An 18,694-nucleotide genomic window follows, 5' to 3' on the forward strand; every position below is an offset into this window, starting at 1 on the left:
TTGTAGCTCTGACTCCACACATTATTGTTATTCAAGCAAGCCATGACCATATTTCTTTACAACCTCAGTAAATAATATTTTTCAATTACTTGTCGTCTACACTCTGTTGGTTCTCTGTCGGTTCAATAAACATGTAACTAATGTGGTAGGATTGTAGAAGAAAAGCATTTGACTGTAATTTAGACGTATTTCCTATTGGATATGTGACCAAGCCAATCTCTTTGGACCATCATTGTGAGAGAGAGAGAGAGAGAGAGAGAGAAAGAGCGACACCAATTTTTAAAGTTGTCTTACTGATTCACTCTTGCATTGCTAATCAAGTGCTTAGAATCCAACTTGTTTGTTCTGCGAAAAAAAGAAATCACTTAAAAAATCAAAAGTAGAAGTTTGTGATTCTTCATTAGATATTTCACTAAGATATTTACTTTTCTTTGCCTTTTGTCATCTTAAGTCAAAAAAAAATTAAAATACATTTTTCTTGAGTTGTTAGGCACCATGACTTGAATTTCTCAGAGTATAAAATAATAGACATTGGAAGAGCACTATCTTAGCCAACAGCACAAGTATCATTCTTCACGTTCATCTTTAGATGATCATGTCAAGAATAGATGAAATGAATGTTCTTTACAATTGGCATGCTCTGATTCAATTACAAGACCCAAATTCCAAAGCTTTGTTGAGCTACCCTAAACTTCAAGTTGTGTGTACAAGACTAGTCTATAAATTCCACACAATGACGTCACCAAAATGAAGATGGAGGATTGAAGGTGGGGGCTGCGGATGAAGCTGGGAGGTTGGGAATGGGGAGAATAGTTGTGATGATTGGGAATGAGGAAAATGAAAATGGAGGTTGAAAGAATTCAATGATGTAAGTCGATTTAATAAAAATATGGGTCGCTTTATCATTTTTCTATATATATAGGAATAATTTTAATTTTTTAAATTAGATTTATAATTTTTTAATGATTATTATAAATATTTTATTTTTTATTTAAATATCCAAAGTTAATTCAATGTATGTATGCATGTACAGACAAGACGAACGAAAAACATTCATCGAAAACAATGGATGTGTACACCGAGCTGGTTCAGATTTCGTCCTCTTTCTGGTAGGAGTCGCAACGCTTGGACACCCTGAGCGCGAGTTTGCAGTCGATCATGCGCACTGTTCTCTCCGAATTGTGTGCGTATCAGAATCGAATTGCTTCGCAAATTAATCTCAAGAAGCTCGCACTGCTATTTGATGAGGTTTGCTTTATGGGTTGTGCTCTTGGGATCGTATCGAGTGAAATATTGTGCAAATTGGATGAGCTTCCACATTGCAGCGTCGGGTCGGGCAAGCAGTGTTGCGAGCGATGAGACAATTGCGCAGACATTGCAAGAAGAATACGATACAGAAGCCGCATGGGAGGAAGAAAATGCTTCCATAATTTCCACGAATCCATTGCAGGTAAGATGCGGTGTATGTAGATCTCTGGGTAGTTACACAGGCCGCAGAGGGTTGGGCTCAGAACTTTGGTGATTTGAGTGTCAACAGCTGCAGTTTGACGGAGGTACGACGTGATAGTACTTAGGTGCCAATGGAGGCGGAGGGAGATGAAGCATTGGATCGAGGTCGGATGGCAACCTCCTCCAGCTTGATAAATCTTATTCCGAGAAATTCCATATCATCAGTGGATGGGGATTTCGAACTTCCGTTAATACTGTCGGAGGACTATTCTCACGTGGATAAAGAGCTTGCAAGACGCTTTCATGAACTTGACCCAATTCCTGTGAGTACCGTCAAGCAGAATGATTGATTCCGCAAACCCTAAGACTTGCTGTGCCTACAGTTGTTACTTGATAAGATGGAGGCTGGTACCAGGGATCTTTTGACGATCCAATGAACTAAGAAGTTGACTTCGTAGAGTTGCTGTATGTTTGTGTCTCGGATTGCGTCGAAGGCTGATGTTTTGATCTGACACTTAGTTGCAATTATTCTTACATTTCTCTGGTTTCGTATGTGCAGCACTCGCCAAAAGTAAACGGAGTAACTCCATCCGTAGAATCTGCAAATGCGGATCATCATCTGCTGTTACACAGGTAATGAAGGCAAGAATGTTCATAGACTGACTCATTTTAGCACGTTCTCAATCTAAAGGGGAGGTGGATGGAGGAATTTGAACTATCATTTTAAAGATGAAGTTCCGGAAACTGACTGATATGTGATGTTTCAGGTTGAGTCTTTACGGGCTGACAGAACGTAGGATTGCAGGAGACGGAAACTGTCAGGTACTCCAGGCAGATTCTGTGCAAAATGCTACTACTTTTAACTTCTTGTTACATTTGGTATATGCCCTTGCCTCTGGTAGGGCAGTAGGAATGTATGTATGCCAATTATAATTATTGTATTGCTTGAATGATTGGGCAGTTTCGAGCTTTGTCAGACCAGCTCTACCGCTCACCAGATCACCACCAATTTGTGCGGGACAAGATCGTTTCACAGGTCGGCTTCACTTTGATGCCTGGAGTCTTTCTTGTGTGAGAAGCCAATGCCAGAAATGCCAAAAATAATCCATATAAAAAGGCATAATCAAATAACAATTATGACTGTGATTCACCTCCTTGTTAGGGTGGTCAACGCAGCTAACAAACTTGGTGGATAAATACTCGGGATATATTCCAATGTCTTACAATGAGTATTTAAAGAAAATGTCCAAGTACGCATCCTCACTTATCACTAGTGTAGGGTTCGTTGCCCTCCGTTGACCTATCCAACTAAGTGGAAAGTTTTTCATCTCAAGTTATTCCACTGAAAGTTCTGCTGAGATTGGATATACTCATGGTGGTAGACGCATACTAATGTAGAGTAACGTAAATCATGCTCAGTAGCTGACAAATGGGCTCTTACCTGGCAGCAATGGTGAATGGGGTGACCACGTTACATTGCAAGCTGCAGCCGACTATGTAAAGTTCTTTCTTGCGCAAAGAACTGTTTTCTCTGCATCCTAAAGCACAGAAATTAGGTGGAATAAAAACTGGGTGAAAAACCAACCTCAATGAACGTGTTAAGTGGTTCTTTATTTTTATGACTTCGTAAGTGAATCTGTAGTAGAGAAGGCCTTTGTACAGACAACCTCAACTTTGGAATGTGTGCAGTATGGAGTAAAAATTTCCTTGGTCACATCTTTCAAAGACAGATGCTTCATTGAGATTATGCCCTCCACCCGAAAATCCGCTCGAGGTTCTTGCCTTTTCTCGTTCTTGTTTGCTCTTCATGTTTCAGCAATGCATGGTCGGCAAGGGACAGAAATCTTTCTACATGAAACTTAGGCCGGAAATAAATTATATTCTCTTCTCGGTTTTGTAGAACACCACGTACTTAGCTCATATTATATGTATGTCGGCTACTGCTGATGTTCTTAATAAGCACTTCAGGATGAGAAGATTTTGTACCACAGATTGTGAACAAAGTTGAAGGATTAGTTTTGCTCTTTGTTGTAACGCTATTATATGCATTTACACTTTCTTCGAATGATCTTCCCCCAACCAAGCGTAGCTGACGTAAGCTACTGGACTACATGCTTTTAGAGATTAATGGTTTGCAAAAGCCCTTGTATGATGTGCAGAGATATACTTGAGCTTTTGGGCTGAGATTCATTACAACTCAATCTATCCTCTTGGAGGTGTTGGTTCGGACTTTCGTGATAAACTGGTTTTGTTATGAACAATAGATGCTTGATTCCAATTTGTAGATCAATTAACTAACGACGATCGAGGCGATATCTCTTTTCTCCCGTTGAGTGCTTCTGCATATTCCTCTGAAAATTTTACTGCTTACGGTAAGATGACGTGAGTTCTATCGAAGGGAGAACAGGAGGGGCGGAAGAGTATTATTTTCTGATCTACCTTCATGCATTGCGAGCTCAAGGGTGGTCTTATGAAATGTCTTCTTGATTACTTCTGAATTTTTTTACAGCTCAAGGCAGATTGTGCTGGTATCGCAGATATACTTGACCTGTAAACGCGAACACGTGTTTCTTTTTCTTGATTTTCAGATTCACCAGGAAGTTCAGAGGATTGACTTGCGGAGTAAGATACTCCCAACAGGCGAAGTAACGTGTCCCCTGGAAGTAGAGACCTTTTCAACCTTAAATTTATTCTGAAGGAAAAGAAATTATTCTTTGGATCACAAGTTATCCATGATGGTTCAAATGGCAATCCACGCCAAAAAGAAAAACCCTTTTCATGTGTCCGAACAATTTCTTGATTATAAGATAAACGCAATTGCGAAATGGAAGAAAAATGAAGTAGCAAATATGTAGCTGTGACAGAACCCTCAGAATATTCCGCAATTCTTCAAACCGATAACGTAGACGACAATTGACTTACAAGAAACTTGATCGTATTCAGATTTAACGTGATTCACTTGTTTCCTAAATCCATCAAATAACCATCTTCATAGTGGATGTTGCCAGTACCTAAAATTTCGCTAATTCTAGGATTGACATGGTGTGTTCAACGCTTGTGCTGCGTAGTAATGAGGAGCGAGCTCTGGCAGCCACAGTGAATCAACTCGAGTGATATTGCGTATGTACGAACGATTTGTTCGCACGAGTTCGTTAAACACCACACAGTCGGGCTTCTGTCCAAATAGTACTGATGATGGATGGATAGCCACTGATTGACCACTTGCCAAAGCCCTGCCAAACAATTCAGTCAATGAGCTATTAGGAAAACTAGTTAAGTCAATATATCATATGATCAATTAATAGACATTCATTCCACCCGCCCTACGTGCAGAATATTCACTGATAGGCAAATACTCAAGGGTCGTTTGCAGAAAGTCAAAAGATAACCAAAGAAGCCTTAAAAATGATCCAAATAGTTCTAAATGATGAATACCTATAGGTTCCATCCAATTGGCGTCGAGCAGCATTAAGGAAGAAAGAAGCAGCAAGACAACGGCGAAACGAAAGCATATCATCTCCACAAGATATGATTGTCAAGCCCATGCCTTCCACATAACCTCGTATTTGCCTGCAAGTCAGAAGAAAAATTCCATAAATGTCATCAAGATAAAATTATTTTAATATATCACACTAAATGAAGGAGGATAACTGAACCCGAAAGATTTCAGCGCTAGAAATTGCTTATTAGAGCCATGACGCGAGAGAATATTTACTTCTGGATGTCAACTGCTCGTTTCAATGACCGAGCATTAATGAAGTTTGCGGTACACCAACTACGGATACGCTTGAAAACCTTTTTGTTTTCGTTAGAATTTGAATTGCTGCTAGTGTCTTCTGCTTCACCTGCCCCTGCCCCTGCCCCAGCCTCTTCCGCTTCTTGGATGTAGTGACGCAGGACATTGATTAAGGTGATGTGATCCCCATCCGCACTTATGAATCGATTTCTAGCATTGTTTGCCTGCAAAAGGATAGATAAGAGATTGTGCTTCATGTCAAAAAAAATATACAATCCCTTCGCTGCGTATATTTCCTTACGGAAATCGAAGCACTCAGACTAACTGCAAAAAGCAGAGAGATACCAATGGTTACGGTCTAGTAGGAATCCTCTCAAAGCTAATAAAAGTGCACTAAGTTGAGACACATTGGGAAATCAGTTTATGTTACCTCCTGAAGTTTATCACGTGGGGCATAAAAAACGGAATCGACCGACATCATGGACACTGTAGCAAGCATCTCCTCAGAACATCCCATCTCACAGGAGATGAGCATAGCCTTAGCATACATGGGCTCCAGAGGAAACCGAGCCATCCTCGTACCAATTGGATCAGAAAGCTTGCCTTCATCGGTCAGAGCTCCGAGACTATAGAGATGCTCCAATGACTTTACAATAGCTATCCTGAAATCCGCAAACACGAGAGTTTGTAGATGACTTCGGCAGTCCTACGATCCCAAGTTGAATATAAAATAAAGAACATAGTGCAAGAACTGACACGCATGGGTAAAATCAATGTTTGTAAAGTGCTCTTTCCAGATCACATGACTACACTGACAACACATCAGTCGGAATCGGCTGGCCAAAGAAAAATGGTTAACCTGGAAGGCTTGTCCATGAAGTCGAATCCAAGCACATCGTCAATACCAAAAGCCTTCAGTTGTAGAACAACGTTTGCAAGATTGCAGCGTTTGATTTCAGGTACAGTTGAGTCTTCCAACTTTCTATATAAATCTTCTGTGTACAGCCGAAAACACTTTCCTGGCCTTTCTCGCCCTGCACGACCACTGCTCACTTAACTCAGATAAAAAGCATGAGCTGAGTTCGCAAGTAAATCACCAGACATACACAGCTCCTCATCGGAAAGAATGATTAGATGTAGAACGGTTACATGGGAAAAGAATTTGCACGAGAACATCTGCGATCTAGCAACCATAGATTCTCTAAATAATGACGAACCATAATTCAATGAGACGTTCTGAAAAGCGCAAGCCATTGGTTGCTGGCACTTTTCACCTTAATATACCAGCATCGACATCACGTTCTCATATAACCAAAACTCGTGCATATTCAATAACATATACAATGCTAAATATAATCATAATTTTTGCAGTCGTTTGTTCGCCCTGAAAAGCATTGAAAAAAATATTCTACTGTGTAGATGCCTCTCTACCTCCGTTGTCGGGCCTGAGCTTTTGATACTGGCACAACCTCCAATGACTCCACCCCGGTACGCGGGTTGTACGCTCTTGCCTTTACTAGGCCTGGGTCTATCACATACCGAATGCCAGGAATGGTAAGTGATGTCTCTGCAATATTGGTTGCCAATATTACCTGCATAGACAAGTCTTGTTTTGATCAGTATTTTACAATCAAGACGAGACATAAGAGTTCATTTTCTCCTAAGTATTTCAAAAAAAAACTTAATACATACTTGTCTAGCGCACCTTTCGTGTTCCGTCAGGAGCAGGCTGGAATACACGCATTTGTTGCTCACTGGGAAGAGCAGCATATATAGGGACAACCAATAGTTTAGGAACTTTTGGAGACAAATGAGAAGCACGTTCCTTCAAAAGCCGCTCCATTGATTCAATCTCCTCTTGTCCTGTCAAGAAGAGTAAAATATCTCCTGGGATTTCCTCCAAGTGAATCTGAAATGTAGTAAGGAGAGCAGCATCGAGATAATCAGCTTCTGGCGTAAAGGTATAGAATATCTCTACAGGAAACTGACGGCCTTGCACATAAACCGCCTCTGCTCCATTGAAGTATTCACAGAAACCCTTCGTGTCCAAGGTTGCAGACATTACCACTAACTTCAAAGCACTATTTTTTTTTTCGAGAGGGGTTTTACTAGTAGTTAGCAAATTCTGTAGATCTTTTAGTGCAACTCCAGTTGTCGCTGCTTTCTTCTTGGAGGATTTTGTAGCTGTACTTGCTGCTTGCCTTCTCTTTTGGACTCCCTTGAGTAGACCAAACAACACATCTGTGTGGATAGTCCTTTCGTGAGCTTCATCTATCACTACAAGTGAATATCTCGATAGTAGAGGGTCCAGTAGTGCTTCCCTACAACATTGAATAGGAACATTAATGAGGCACTCCACGTGTACAAAATATGTAAAGCTGATTAATCTTATAAGAAGCCTGTAGTCAAACTACATAATACTCATTCTTCTAATAATGTGGATAAAAAGTCCATGAAAAGTCCAACCTAAATCCCACCTTTACTCTCAAACAGAATACAAAGATTAATGCTTGAAACAACACCTGATACGAATGCATAAGGAGGGAAAAAGGACATATATGAAGAATAACCAAGGATAGCTGATGTTTAGTAATGAGCACCTAGCAGAGAAGTAATCAGAGACACTAGATGAAATCACAATAACATACCTCAGTAGCATACCATCAGTCATGTACTTAAGTTGCGTTGAAGGAGATGTGCAATCTTCAAATCTGATCGAATAACCAACCTCCTGCCCAACCTGCACCTCGATAGTGCAAAGAGGTCATAAGAAGCCTAAAAACGTCGCATGTAATATTACTGACACATTTATAGCAAAAATCTTCCACTGCACATAGAATAACGCACCATCCAAATAATCTTTGTGTCTACTTACTCCTATCATCTCCCCGTGTTCACATTCTCTGAAAATAAAGTATTGAAAATGCTTGTGAGGAGCAGTTATACCTCTACACCCATCTCCTCTGCTACACGGGTTGCCACAGTTATAGCTGCAACACGCCGTGGCTGAGTGATGGCAACCATCATGCCACCCTTGCAAAACCCCGCAGAATGCAAAAATTGAGGTAACTCTGTTGCACAACAAATGATAGAGACAATCTGCTTATACCATCATGTGTAACTCTTAAATCATTAGTTAGCAGGCGAGAAGAATAAAAATCAAGGAAGCCAATCCAGCAAAGATACAATTAACGATCTTATCGCAACTTACGTGTAGTTTTCCCGCTTCCTGTCTCACCAATTACGACCAGAGTCTCGTTTTTCTTGACATGATTAACGAGCTCGGATTCCACTGTATCACGCAAGAAGAAACCATAATAAACTATCTACAAGAGTCTGCGGCATGTAGCAGAATCAATTAACCCTTTCTGGTCGTCAGATTTAGGGTTATGATTCAAAATGAATAAACAAGGAAGAACACAATGATCCAAAGAAACACAACTGATAATGAAATATTTGTGAAATAGCTTTTTGAACCTCACAAAGCACTCGCAGCTTCCTCAAGCGGTTTTCAGTACCTGATGCGATTGGCAGAGCACGCCTTTGATTCAAAAGTGCTTGCCGTCTGCGGTAGCAAATAGATGAGCAATCAGCTTACCAAATTTTAACATGAATTACTACACATAATCTGTTACTAATAAGTGTAATACTTGCATTCACATGTCCACGACTGCTTACTTGGTAACTCTAGTCTGTGGAAGAAGTGTAGTTGCCTTTCGCTTGCCAACCGCCTCATTAGCCGCAGATGGAGTGGCCGATGTGGACTCAGGAGGACCCCAATGACCACCAAAAGGAACCCCATTTCCCCTGCCGGGAACATTTCCATTCCCATCCCCATTCTTGTTTCCACTCGAAAGCGGCGCCATGGATGGCATCGGACCACACTCTCACAGCTCCTGGTGCTAGAAACCAAAGGTACCTGAAATAATGTAAGAAATACTGAGTTAACATATAAGAGGAATTTTTAAAACCTATACACCCCTCTATACTCACTGTTAATCCCATCTGAGCGCTCTGCTAAACCTAACGTAGCAAATAGCAAGGATCTTACTCAAACTACACTCCAGGCTGCGAATTCCCTCACAATATAATCTCTTCGAAAAGAGTGGATACAAAATCAGGATTTAAATTTCAGCTCTCATGTTTTATAATATATTTCCGTTGCATTGTTCTGCAATTCTCAACGCTCTTCAGATTCAAGAACCAATAGCTTCCAAGTAACCAACTGAAACTGCATCACCCAGATACTACTAATGCAATGCGGGGCGATATTAAATCAAGCAAAACAATTAACGGGTTCTTCTCCCCGAAGTACTAACACAGGAAGCAATTCACGATGCTCGCTACTCCAAGATACTTCTCCTTTAGCTCGCCTGGTCTGAACTGGACATTTCCCAGCAGTAGCCGCATATAGACCTCAAGATGCCGAAACCCCTTCTGTCGAAGCAAAACCCTTTCCTGCCACACTATCTAATTGCGGTCTGCGCACTTGGGATCAACTCAGAATTGTTTCTATTGCAATTTAGAAACTGACAATTGCAATGGGGAAGGTCGTTAGGAATTCAGCCCTAAACATCAAGCATGACCTTCACTGGAGGATGGACGAAAAGGAATTTGGACAGTAAATTCATCCACACAAATCCCTTCTCTTCTTGTGCCACTTTCCGACAGGATGGAGACAGATAATAGATAATGGATTCCACATCTCCAGTTTCAATGTGGGTAGGAATATTTGTTTCGTGAGAGGAAAACTATGACTCTGTAATGTTCTGTGACCTTTGAGGTGTTCACTCAGTCGGGTGCTGGTCTCCTCAATGCCCCCGTTCGAAGTTTACCTTCAGCTGGGTTGTAGAAGAGTGCCGACGTAATGGTCGTGTCTAGGATAGAGAAATCATGGTATGTAGGTGAGGTTTGTGGTTTTGTAAATCAAGTTTAGCGCTTTCTTTCCGGAATGAGATGCCCCAGTTTCTGAGAGACGGATATCTGTCGCACCTTCTTAGCTCTTGAAATTGGCGTTACTCCGTTTAGGGTTTGGATAATAGGAATATGATCTGGTTTCAACGTGAGATTTTGCATACATAATGTTTGAGGATGGGTTCTTCGGTCTGAAATCCCAGTGTTTTTGATGTAGTTGATATGAATTTTCAGCTTGTGATGAGTTGTCAACCATCTGCATTGGAAGAAGAGGTTTGAGATGGCTTTGATAGGGATCAATACGACTCTTCATGCCGTTCTGTTCGATGATATCTTATCAGTGAATTTCTACAGCTCTTTTCCAGGTATGTGTAGTGTGTTAAGCATTTCCTTCGTGTTGTAGGAAAGCAGGATTTCCTTGCTGACAACTGCCTTTTTGAATCTTCGAGATTTACGCTGCAAGGAGTTGTCTTGCAGTGTTGGGGTTTAGGGTTTTGTCAAAGATATACTTGATGGCACTGTCATTTTTTTGAGAATGTACTACATGTTTTGATAGCTACTGAAATTGTGGTAATCTATTTGAACTTTGTGAAACTTCTCACCGCACCACAATCAGCCTTTCAGTACTCAATTGTTGAGTTAGCTGTTGCGGTCGTATTGTAATATTGGGTCTCAGAATTTTTTTAGATTTTTTTCTTTTTTTTCTTTTTTTTCTTTTTTTTTATTGGTAAAAGACTAATGATGTCGATACGCCCACAATTTCTACGTAGTGCCTCAAATAAATCACTATCATACCCCTCATTGTGATCCTCACTCTTCGTGTACTCACGGCGGCAATGCACACCTATACCAGTATTCTCTTGGTTTTAGTTGGATTCGCTACATCTACTCTACCTCTCATGATCCACTTGTACTTCTAAATTGTATGTACAAATACTACGGCCTTTGTAGAGTACAACCAGCAGATAGTTCTATGGGTTCTCGTCCTTCTGTTGCCTTTTCCTATCATGATAAGAACGGCTCCACTATTCGTGGTATGAATAGCTAGAAGTTGTATATCATGTGCTTCGCAAATAGTAATTACTTATTCACTTGGCAGGGAAATCATTGCGGAATCGAGCTTCATTAGTGCCAGGGTCCAACTCGGAAGTCATTGGAACGTCTCTTTGTTCATTGGCATCTCTGAGTTCTTCTTGTAACTCTCATCCTCTGGACACGCCAGCGTTAACAAATGGGGCAGCAGGTGCATTGCAGTTCCTCCTTTGCCTCGTCAAACTATCAGAACGGAGTACCCGTGAATGGAGTTAATCACGAATGTTTAAAGGGTGCTCAAGCATTATTTGAGCTATAGAGTCCTCATTTCGATTCATGCATTTATGCTTCTGAATTGATGTACTTATATCTGACTATTGAGAGCAGTGGATGGGCAGGGAGTTTTGGACCTGGACTTGAAGAGTATGACAGATGAGCGAGAAGAGGTGAAAACCATGCTCGTTGAATTCCTCCAGGCTCGGGGTGTAAATGGTTCGCTTTCCGTTCGTGCAGTAAAAAAATCAACTCGACTAACTTCTCACCTTCTATCCCTCTTGCGCATGGTTTTTCGCATGCGCTATCTTGCAGGTTTTTTTCTTATCTCTCCTTTAAACTTTTAAGAACCTTGCAATAGCAATTTCTGTCTTAGTTTGTAATCACCGCAATTAGCAGTGTCTACGAAGGTCCGGCATTTACTTCGAAGTATCTAATGAGAGAGTAGGATTTTCCTACCGCTAATACTTTTAAGCGTGGTAATTAGCAAGAAATGTATTGTTTGTGTACAATTAGAATTGAAATTAGTAAGGAAAATGTTATGAGTTGTCAGATCCTCGAGCTCTGAATGTTTACAATCATTCCTCCTACTATTTCTCAGGTAACAACAGGTCGTTGTCCATATTTTTTTAATATTCTGTGTTAAACAGGTATTAGTGTGAAATCGAGCACAGGTCATATAATCGTTTACTGACTCGACCTTATGTTCACATCTTTCACAGGGAAAGCGGTAACAGGATCAGAAATTAGAAAGTCCTTATTACCTTTCTTAGAGACGCTTGGAGCACAACACGAGGAGGGGCTAGTGGAAGTATTTATGTGCTTTCCAGATGCACCGTCAATGAAGCCAAGGGAGGAAAGCTTATACTATTTTGGGGACTCTTTTACGTCACCAATTCTTGGAGAGGTTAAGTTCGGTAATTTTCCCCAACTCCAAGCACATATGGTAAATGGAAAACTTCCACTGTCAGTGGTATATCTCCTTGAGTTAGGATTCCCTCCTCCTGAAGTTGCAGATGTTGTGTCACGGTTCCCAGCTATTGCAAGCTATAGTGTGGAAGGAAAGGTGAAGCCCATAATTGAGCTCTTGCTTGGCATGGGAGTCCTTGCCACCGACATCCCCAAAATTATCTTGAGAAGACCTCAGCTCTTCGGGTGCAGTTTGGAAGAGAATATAAAGCCTACTGTTGCTTTACTGGAGGGACTTGGAGTGGATTCAGAGGGCTGGATAAAAATACTCTCGCAGTTTCCACATCTTTTAACCTACAGCTTCGGGAAGGTTCAACAGGTGGTGCAGTTTCTTGCTGATATAGGGCTGTCTCCTAAAGAGTCAGGCAAGGTGCTTATAAGGTTTCCTCAAATGATCGGATATAGTGTCAAGGCAAAGCTTAAACCGTTTGCGGACTATTTCAACAGCATTGGGATTGTTGACTTGAAGAATCTGGTTGTCCGGTCTCCCCAAGCACTCGGGCTGAGTCTTGAGCTCAACATCAAACCTACAATTCTTTTCTTTTCAGACAATGGCTATACAATGGAAGAGCTCAGTATAACAATACTTCGATTTCCGCAACTGTTAGGGCTAAGTACACAGGGTAATATAAGGCCCAAATGGGAGTTTTTTGTGGAAATGGGTCGAGCTAATTCGGAGTTGGTTGATTTCCCGCAGTATTTTGGCTATAGTTTAGAAAAACGCATCAAACCTAGGTTCAGAGCTCTTGAGCAGAGAGGCGTCAGTTGGTCCCTAAACCGAATGCTTAGCATGACAGACGTTTTATTTTTTAAACATTTGGAAAAGGAAAAAGAAATAGCTGGCCTCGTTCAAAATATTAGTATAAGAGACTCCGATGACTGCCTTTAGTTGTGACGTTGCCGGGCCCTTCTATGTTTTAAGAGCGACTTCCAGTTAGTAATTTCATCAATTTAAAGCTAATTCCTCTGCTCTGTCATTCGTGTGGTAGACTGTCACACGTACCTTGCTGAGATGATTACGATGTTCAGTTACGACTATTTCTCGGAACCACCATCATGTTCGTTTCTTTTCATAAATCATGAATGATCGTGTCTAAACAATTGATGCTTCTATTCGTTTTCCTTGGGTAGTGAGTTATCATAAATGATGTTTTAATAGAAGAATGTCAGCAGCGTGTGCTTTCTCTCTCATTTCGATGTGCATTTTCTTCAGAGATTTCTAAAATATCACCATAACACTCATCCAGACATCGTCCATTACATAGCATTAGTGTAGCCAAAGCACGCGTCGCAAAAACAACAGAACCTTCAATGGATTTGTGTGTGAATGCAGACTTCTCTAGTAGATTAAATGAAGAAGTTTAAAGACATGCTGACTTTTCATTCATTCACCTTAGGGTAGACCCACCTTCTCAGGTAAGAGACAGGTTCAGTTCAGAAATGGCGGGTCATGGATTCACAGAAGAGTGTACTAGCAATCTTTTTCATGCCTCTCCATTAACAGAGGTGTTATAAGCCCTGAACATGCAACTCCAAAATGTAGAGTGACCACTCTTTTGGAAATTCAAACGTCACTTCTACAAGAAAAAGTGAACAATCCAATAGGTACATTTGTTTTATTTCCATGTATGTACATATATATATATATATATATATATGATCACAATCCTGTAACCTGTTTTCAGGATGTTACATCAGATATAAATGTTTTAACAATATATCTACTGTTAAAGCTTTTGATCACAGAAAAATCGAGTTGTGTTATTATATGAATGGATAAAACACAATGAAATACTCAACGCATTTGGTGAAAGTATCCATGACTTTTTCTTACAAAAAATATTAGTTTAAAACCATGTTATTAAAGATAGTGTCTTAAATCGTAAATTCTCAGTTTGATACATAAAAACCTACTTACTGATAATTAATTCTTATTAAAAGAAACATCAATCTTATTAATTCTTGTAAAGCAAGTCTCATATAATTTTCTGGTTTAGTTTCAATCCAGATATAGTCACACCCCAAATTAAGCTTCACATAGCTAAGCTTGCAAAAGGCATAATTATCTGGTCAAAGAACTCGACACAGTGAGCACTATCGAACTCATCTGCTTCGGAATTCTAAACGTTTCAGCGACCTGCTGTGTCAAACTCTTAACCCACTATTTAACAAAATTTACAGAGGATTTAAACAGTATTTCATAGTTTTATCTAGTTTTTCATCATCACTTTCCTAAGAGCTCACGTAGAAGTAAGCAAGACATGAGAAGCAAGTGACCCAGTCTAATAGCAGTTGAAAGAGCCTAGTCCTAGATAAGAGCCGGACCGCAGGACGGGCACTCGCCGCCGACCTGACAATGCTTCCTTCAAACGAGCCAGCTGCAAAATGAGCTGACCTATCTTCTGCAATTTGAAAAGAAGCAACCAATTAGCACTTGCTATAATCTTCTCACTGAAAAAAAAATGGAATAGTTGCTCTATTCATCATACATAACTAAAGAGCATTAGGTAGGCATTCATGACATTGCCAACAACAAAATTTACCAGCTACCAGCGACCTGTACAAACACCTACACTTCAACATTTCGTAACACATTTTCCTGATCATAAAGCCTGTGTCGAATGTGAAAGCTTCCAGCTGGGTCGGCAAGGTGAAAGTGCCGTACTTAATAAACAAGAAGCCCGATTACAATCGAAGATCAATGACAAAACCCACTCAAATTTTAAATCTTGAATGAAAGGAAAACTTAGCAAAAGCTTTCACTTCATCAACTTCAACGTGCGAGAAATTGTAAAGCACATATGTTTTCAAAGTCTGGTGGTGAGTTATCTGAAACGGACAGTGGAAATATCTGAAGAGACGAAAACTAAAAAGGTAAGGAGTGCACAATATAGTTGAGAGTGCAGTAGGCAACAAGGCGACAAGTGAGATATCGAATTGTATTGTGTCAAAAGTACTGAAGCTGAAAACTACTGATAGTTACGTATGAAGCATTCATGAGACCTTTAGATGCAGATAAAAAACTGTAAAAGGAATGAGGTCAACTCGAGAGGGTTTGCATTATTGACGGCCATCATATTTAGTTGAAATGAACCAAGTGGGACGCTATAATTCACCTCTAATCTAAAAGTTTGAGTCTCAAACTATGTCTTGAAGTAAAGGATAACATCACGCATTTAGCATACATTAACTCCAAAAGGTATGTCTTCAAAGAATCAATTGTATCGTTTGACAGTACCTTGACCAAGAAAACTAAGAATGCGTTCAAGAAAGTGAATACCAAAATGAGGAAAAGGAAATCGAAGTAAATACCTCATCTTTTGCGATGAGGCGCAAACGAAGCTGCTGGTTTTGGCGTCGCTTGTATTGCCATCGATGCCCAATAATGAAAAGGCCCATCACAGCCGCAGCTAAAGCAAGAGACCAATATGTACTAGCTTGTCGACCATACACTTGTTTACTCCACCAGGTTTCAGAGGCACACTCATCTTGAAGTGAAGATGTCGAGCCCTCCTCGCGCGACACGCCTATCTTGTGCAAAGCTGTATCATTAAGTTCGCATATCAGATAATTGCAGCTAGAGTAATTTCAGATACTGCCTCCAACGTTCAGCATTCTTCAACATGCTTTTATCTCGAGACTTAAATAATATTGTTGACCTAAGACAGATCATTATCTTAAGACATTCTGGATAAAAACCAAGCTGACAACTGCCAAAATCTTACCTGCATCTGAGTCTGGAGATATGAGAGCAGAGTGTGCCAAGAGTATCTCATGCTCAACACTTGATAATGTATCTGCCTCCACTGCTGTTAGACACGGACGCTGAGAAGTAGCATCACCACCAATGGCTTCACCTACGATGTCATCACTGAGACTGCGTCGAAACGAATTATCTCGACTGACAATTATTGGAGAAGATGGAGCAGACATGCATGAGCCCAGTAATGGACCAACTTGACGTGATTCACGTTCCAACGTGGCCTTGATTTTAGACGAAAAAGAATCTGGATTGCTTGTACTTCCAAGTTCACTACCTTCGTGTTCTAGAAGCCGATGTTCAGTGCCTAAAAATATTACAAAGGTAAGAATTAAAAACCTGGACATCTGCAAATGTCTCAAACCGGGGCTCATTCAAGTAAATTGCTGATCCCCAATAGTCCTTAGGCCAAACCCATATTAACATCATGTGATGTCACAAACTCTTTTCCTATTCCTTTATTCTCCATCATCAAATCTAATGAAACACGTGATACATGACTAGTATGAAAAGCACTTCTCAATTGCCTAAGATCACTTAGTAATCTTAACTTAATTGAAAATAAATGAACTAGTTAAGTTCCAGCTGCTACTTGAAGCCTATTTTGTTCAGAACTTGCCAAAATCTTAAATGTTTTCAATTTATAACCAGTCGCTGCGGAGCTTCTCAAAGACCTAAAAGGGCACTAAAATTGACACAAAATCCTTCTAGGTTTTATCGTATTTCAAGGTTGAAGTTTTCAATTAGGGCGCAATTCAAGCCAGGAGATTTAAATTGGTCGTATATTCTTTTTACGCGCAATTTATTCGCTTCAACTCATGGACAACTTATCGTTGGTGAGTTCTCCTTAAAGGAGTTGCACAAAGATAAGGACCAACTACCACCACTGAGAACAAGAAAGAAATTTTAGCTAGATCTGGTGATAATAGAGGTGGCATTGGTTAGCCGATCCTTGTGCCTCTCCCTAAAGATCAAACCGCAAAACAAGACACACGGTACCCATTTATAAACGTCTTACTCGTCTATAACCTCTAAGAAATCCAAGAAAGACAAGATCAACACGAAATTCACCAAGATGATCGCTAAACCGACCTGGAGGCAGGGGCTCCATCCAATCCAATTTGGATAAATCATGAAGCTGTGCATTGCAACTGTCAGACATCAGAATGCTGCTTGAGAAATCAAGATCCTCAACCTGCTTGTTCTTGACATCCTTAACAGGGTAAGAATCTTCCACTGGCGCAGCAGTTGACACCATTCCGGTAGGTTTCATCTCATCAAATCTCTCAATGCCACCGCAGCTGGGGAAACCCATGCGCTTCGTGGGAGAGGTTGGATTACACAGGAAGTAACCGGAGCCCACACCTGAATCCACAGTCCCTGTCACTATACCCAAATTTTCAACTTAGTAATTCACATAAACACACAATCTCTCCTCTCCCCTCCCAAATTAAGATTCCTTCCTCCTGCTCGGTTCCCATCCAATGAACCACATCATCGCAAACCCACCACTAATACTTCCCTCAAAACCACCCTCCACAAACTCCCAGAAAATTAAGAAATAAGACCAAAAGAAGAAAGGTCAATTACCTCCATCAGGACCTCCCTCAGCACCTCCTTCAACGCCCGCATCATTAGAAGTGGAATCCAAAGAAGGGTGAGACGAAATCACACCCGTGACAAGCTCCCAGTCATTGCCACTGCTAGTGTCACTCATGGCTGCAGCGCGACCGATCCCACCAAAACCCACACAACTTCACCACAACGCTCTCCCACTTCGACCTCCTCGACGAGAAAAACGAAATAAAATACCAGAGAAATACCAGTAAACGAAGAAGAGCTGCTTCATGGGTGCAGCTGCAAATCGAAGGATTCCGAAGGTGGGGAAGTCTCCCGACGCTACGAGGGCAGCGGATTTGCTCATCTCACGAAACCGTGAAGTCGAAGAAGGCGCTTGCTTCCTCCCCAACCGGGCAGGACCCGTTCACACCTGCCCCGGAGCCCCTCAGTGGGGGTGAGCAGTGATCACACCGGCAGCGGCGTTCGAGGAGATCGCAGTGAACAGAGATCAGATCCTTTGTCGAACTGGATAAAGCTTCCAGCTGCCATTCTCTCGTCCTCAATCCTCATTCAGAGCTTCTCTTTTACTGGAGCTCTTCTTGCTGCAGTTTCAGATCGCACGCCTAATTTTTATCATGAATTGTGGTTCTTAGTATTCGTTACCGTCTGTTTGAGACGTGAGATCTTGCTGCTGAGTTGATATTGTATGAAGTGTTTTCCTTTTTCTATACAACTCATAACATTGAGTGAGCTCTCGCACATTGTTTAATTTTAGTATTATTGTTAATGTTTATACTCATTGATAATATGGGAGCAAATATATGTACGTATGTATGTATATGTAGATGAATATATGCACACATCCTCAACATTCGAAAATGTTTTTGTTTTTGATTTTCTTCTAAGCTTTTGTTTTCAACAAAGAAAGCAGAGAGTAAAGAAATTGGAAACGAATGAAACAATGACAAACAATTCCCTTGACAACTATTGTGAGATAATCT

The 18,694-nt window shown here is 40.7% G+C and overlaps 4 protein-coding genes across 13 annotated transcripts; 2 read left to right on the plus strand and 2 right to left on the minus strand.

The window, feature by feature from the left end:
* Positions 1–1,114: 1,114 nt before the first annotated feature.
* On the plus strand, positions 1,115–4,459 carry LOC112286871 (OVARIAN TUMOR DOMAIN-containing deubiquitinating enzyme 9). 4 transcript variants are annotated; one of them, XM_024529212.3, is made up of 10 exons: positions 1,118–1,450; positions 1,575–1,772; positions 2,009–2,082; positions 2,217–2,271; positions 2,411–2,485; positions 2,626–2,699; positions 2,898–2,946; positions 3,139–3,223; positions 3,609–3,665; positions 4,038–4,459. In XM_024529212.3, the coding sequence occupies exons 1-10, from the start codon at positions 1,244–1,246 to the stop codon at positions 4,061–4,063; spliced, it is 900 nt and encodes a 299-aa protein (XP_024384980.1). In that variant the 5' UTR covers positions 1,118–1,243; the 3' UTR covers positions 4,064–4,459. The 4 variants fall into 4 exon arrangements, with proteins under 4 accessions (XP_073392320.1, XP_024384980.1, XP_073392321.1 ...); XM_073536220.1 differs by having other exon boundaries at positions 1,309–1,450; positions 1,538–1,772; XM_073536221.1 differs by having other exon boundaries at positions 1,309–1,450; positions 1,568–1,772.
* LOC112286866 (pre-mRNA-splicing factor ATP-dependent RNA helicase DEAH10) lies at positions 4,231–9,718 on the minus strand. 2 transcript variants are annotated; one of them, XM_024529201.3, is made up of 14 exons: positions 9,505–9,688; positions 8,864–9,104; positions 8,704–8,750; positions 8,397–8,477; positions 8,132–8,256; positions 7,834–7,925; positions 7,251–7,506; positions 6,891–7,094; positions 6,617–6,777; positions 6,045–6,230; positions 5,616–5,847; positions 5,165–5,409; positions 4,885–5,019; positions 4,368–4,682 (listed from the first exon to the last, which is right to left on the minus strand). In XM_024529201.3, the coding sequence occupies exons 2-14, from the start codon at positions 9,058–9,060 to the stop codon at positions 4,478–4,480; spliced, it is 2,166 nt and encodes a 721-aa protein (XP_024384969.1). In that variant the 5' UTR covers positions 9,061–9,104; positions 9,505–9,688; the 3' UTR covers positions 4,368–4,477. The 2 variants fall into 2 exon arrangements, with proteins under 2 accessions (XP_024384968.1, XP_024384969.1); XM_024529200.3 differs by having other exon boundaries at positions 4,231–4,682; positions 6,891–7,506; positions 9,505–9,718.
* Positions 9,719–9,913: 195 nt separating this feature from the next.
* On the plus strand, positions 9,914–13,405 carry LOC112286867 (transcription termination factor MTERF5, chloroplastic). Of its 5 annotated transcripts, none has more exons than XM_024529202.3 (5): positions 9,914–10,081; positions 10,317–10,464; positions 11,199–11,342; positions 11,519–11,719; positions 12,127–13,405. In XM_024529202.3, exons 2-5 carry the CDS (start codon positions 10,380–10,382, stop codon positions 13,260–13,262), a joined length of 1,566 nt encoding a protein of 521 aa, XP_024384970.1. In that variant the 5' UTR covers positions 9,914–10,081; positions 10,317–10,379; the 3' UTR covers positions 13,263–13,405. The 5 variants fall into 5 exon arrangements, with proteins under 5 accessions (XP_024384970.1, XP_024384973.1, XP_024384974.1 ...); XM_024529205.3 differs by having other exon boundaries at positions 10,334–10,464; XM_024529203.3 differs by having other exon boundaries at positions 9,917–10,089.
* A 994-nt stretch (positions 13,406–14,399) lies between these two features.
* LOC112286869 (uncharacterized) lies at positions 14,400–18,147 on the minus strand. 2 transcript variants are annotated; one of them, XM_024529207.3, is made up of 5 exons: positions 17,724–18,147; positions 17,226–17,519; positions 16,099–16,440; positions 15,686–15,915; positions 14,400–14,775 (listed from the first exon to the last, which is right to left on the minus strand). In XM_024529207.3, the coding sequence occupies exons 1-5, from the start codon at positions 17,848–17,850 to the stop codon at positions 14,656–14,658; spliced, it is 1,113 nt and encodes a 370-aa protein (XP_024384975.1). In that variant the 5' UTR covers positions 17,851–18,147; the 3' UTR covers positions 14,400–14,655. The 2 variants fall into 2 exon arrangements, with proteins under 2 accessions (XP_024384975.1, XP_024384977.1); XM_024529209.3 differs by having other exon boundaries at positions 17,226–17,513; positions 17,724–18,060.
* Positions 18,148–18,694: the final 547 nt, after the last annotated feature.

Source organism: Physcomitrium patens, chromosome 9, assembly GCF_059467195.1.
Source record: "Physcomitrium patens ecotype Gransden chromosome 9, ASM5946719v1, whole genome shotgun sequence".
Taxonomy (NCBI): domain Eukaryota; kingdom Viridiplantae; phylum Streptophyta; class Bryopsida; order Funariales; family Funariaceae; genus Physcomitrium; species Physcomitrium patens.

What these genes read in the sequence shown, in the direction of transcription:
- LOC112286871 (XM_024529212.3), top strand. Translation starts at nt 1,244, where the DNA reads ATGAGGTTTGCTTTATGGGTTGTGCTCTTGGGATCGTATCGAGTGAAA. An exon ending in TTTCCACGAATCCATTGCAG is followed by an intron (nt 1,451 to 1,574) that starts GTAAGATGCGGT and finishes GATAGTACTTAG; the next exon opens with GTGCCAATGGAGGCGGAGGG. An exon ending in TGCAAGCTGCAGCCGACTAT is followed by an intron (nt 2,947 to 3,138) that starts GTAAAGTTCTTT and finishes GAATGTGTGCAG; the next exon opens with TATGGAGTAAAAATTTCCTT.
- LOC112286866 (XM_024529200.3), bottom strand. Translation starts at nt 9,060, where the DNA reads ATGCCATCCATGGCGCCGCTTTCGAGTGGAAACAAGAATGGGGATGGG. An exon ending in CAGAGGAGATGGGTGTAGAG is followed by an intron (nt 7,926 to 8,131) that starts GTATAACTGCTC and finishes ATCGAGGTGCAG; the next exon opens with GTTGGGCAGGAGGTTGGTTA. An exon ending in ACTGATGGTATGCTACTGAG is followed by an intron (nt 7,507 to 7,833) that starts GTATGTTATTGT and finishes TCAATGTTGTAG; the next exon opens with GGAAGCACTACTGGACCCTC.
- LOC112286867 (XM_024529202.3), top strand. Translation starts at nt 10,380, where the DNA reads ATGGCTTTGATAGGGATCAATACGACTCTTCATGCCGTTCTGTTCGAT. An exon ending in TTTCTACAGCTCTTTTCCAG is followed by an intron (nt 10,465 to 11,198) that starts GTATGTGTAGTG and finishes TTCACTTGGCAG; the next exon opens with GGAAATCATTGCGGAATCGA. An exon ending in GTTAACAAATGGGGCAGCAG is followed by an intron (nt 11,343 to 11,518) that starts GTGCATTGCAGT and finishes TATTGAGAGCAG; the next exon opens with TGGATGGGCAGGGAGTTTTG.
- LOC112286869 (XM_024529207.3), bottom strand. Translation starts at nt 17,850, where the DNA reads ATGAGTGACACTAGCAGTGGCAATGACTGGGAGCTTGTCACGGGTGTG. An exon ending in TGAGGGAGGTCCTGATGGAG is followed by an intron (nt 17,520 to 17,723) that starts GTAATTGACCTT and finishes ATTTGGGTATAG; the next exon opens with TGACAGGGACTGTGGATTCA. An exon ending in GATGGAGCCCCTGCCTCCAG is followed by an intron (nt 16,441 to 17,225) that starts GTCGGTTTAGCG and finishes TAATATTTTTAG; the next exon opens with GCACTGAACATCGGCTTCTA.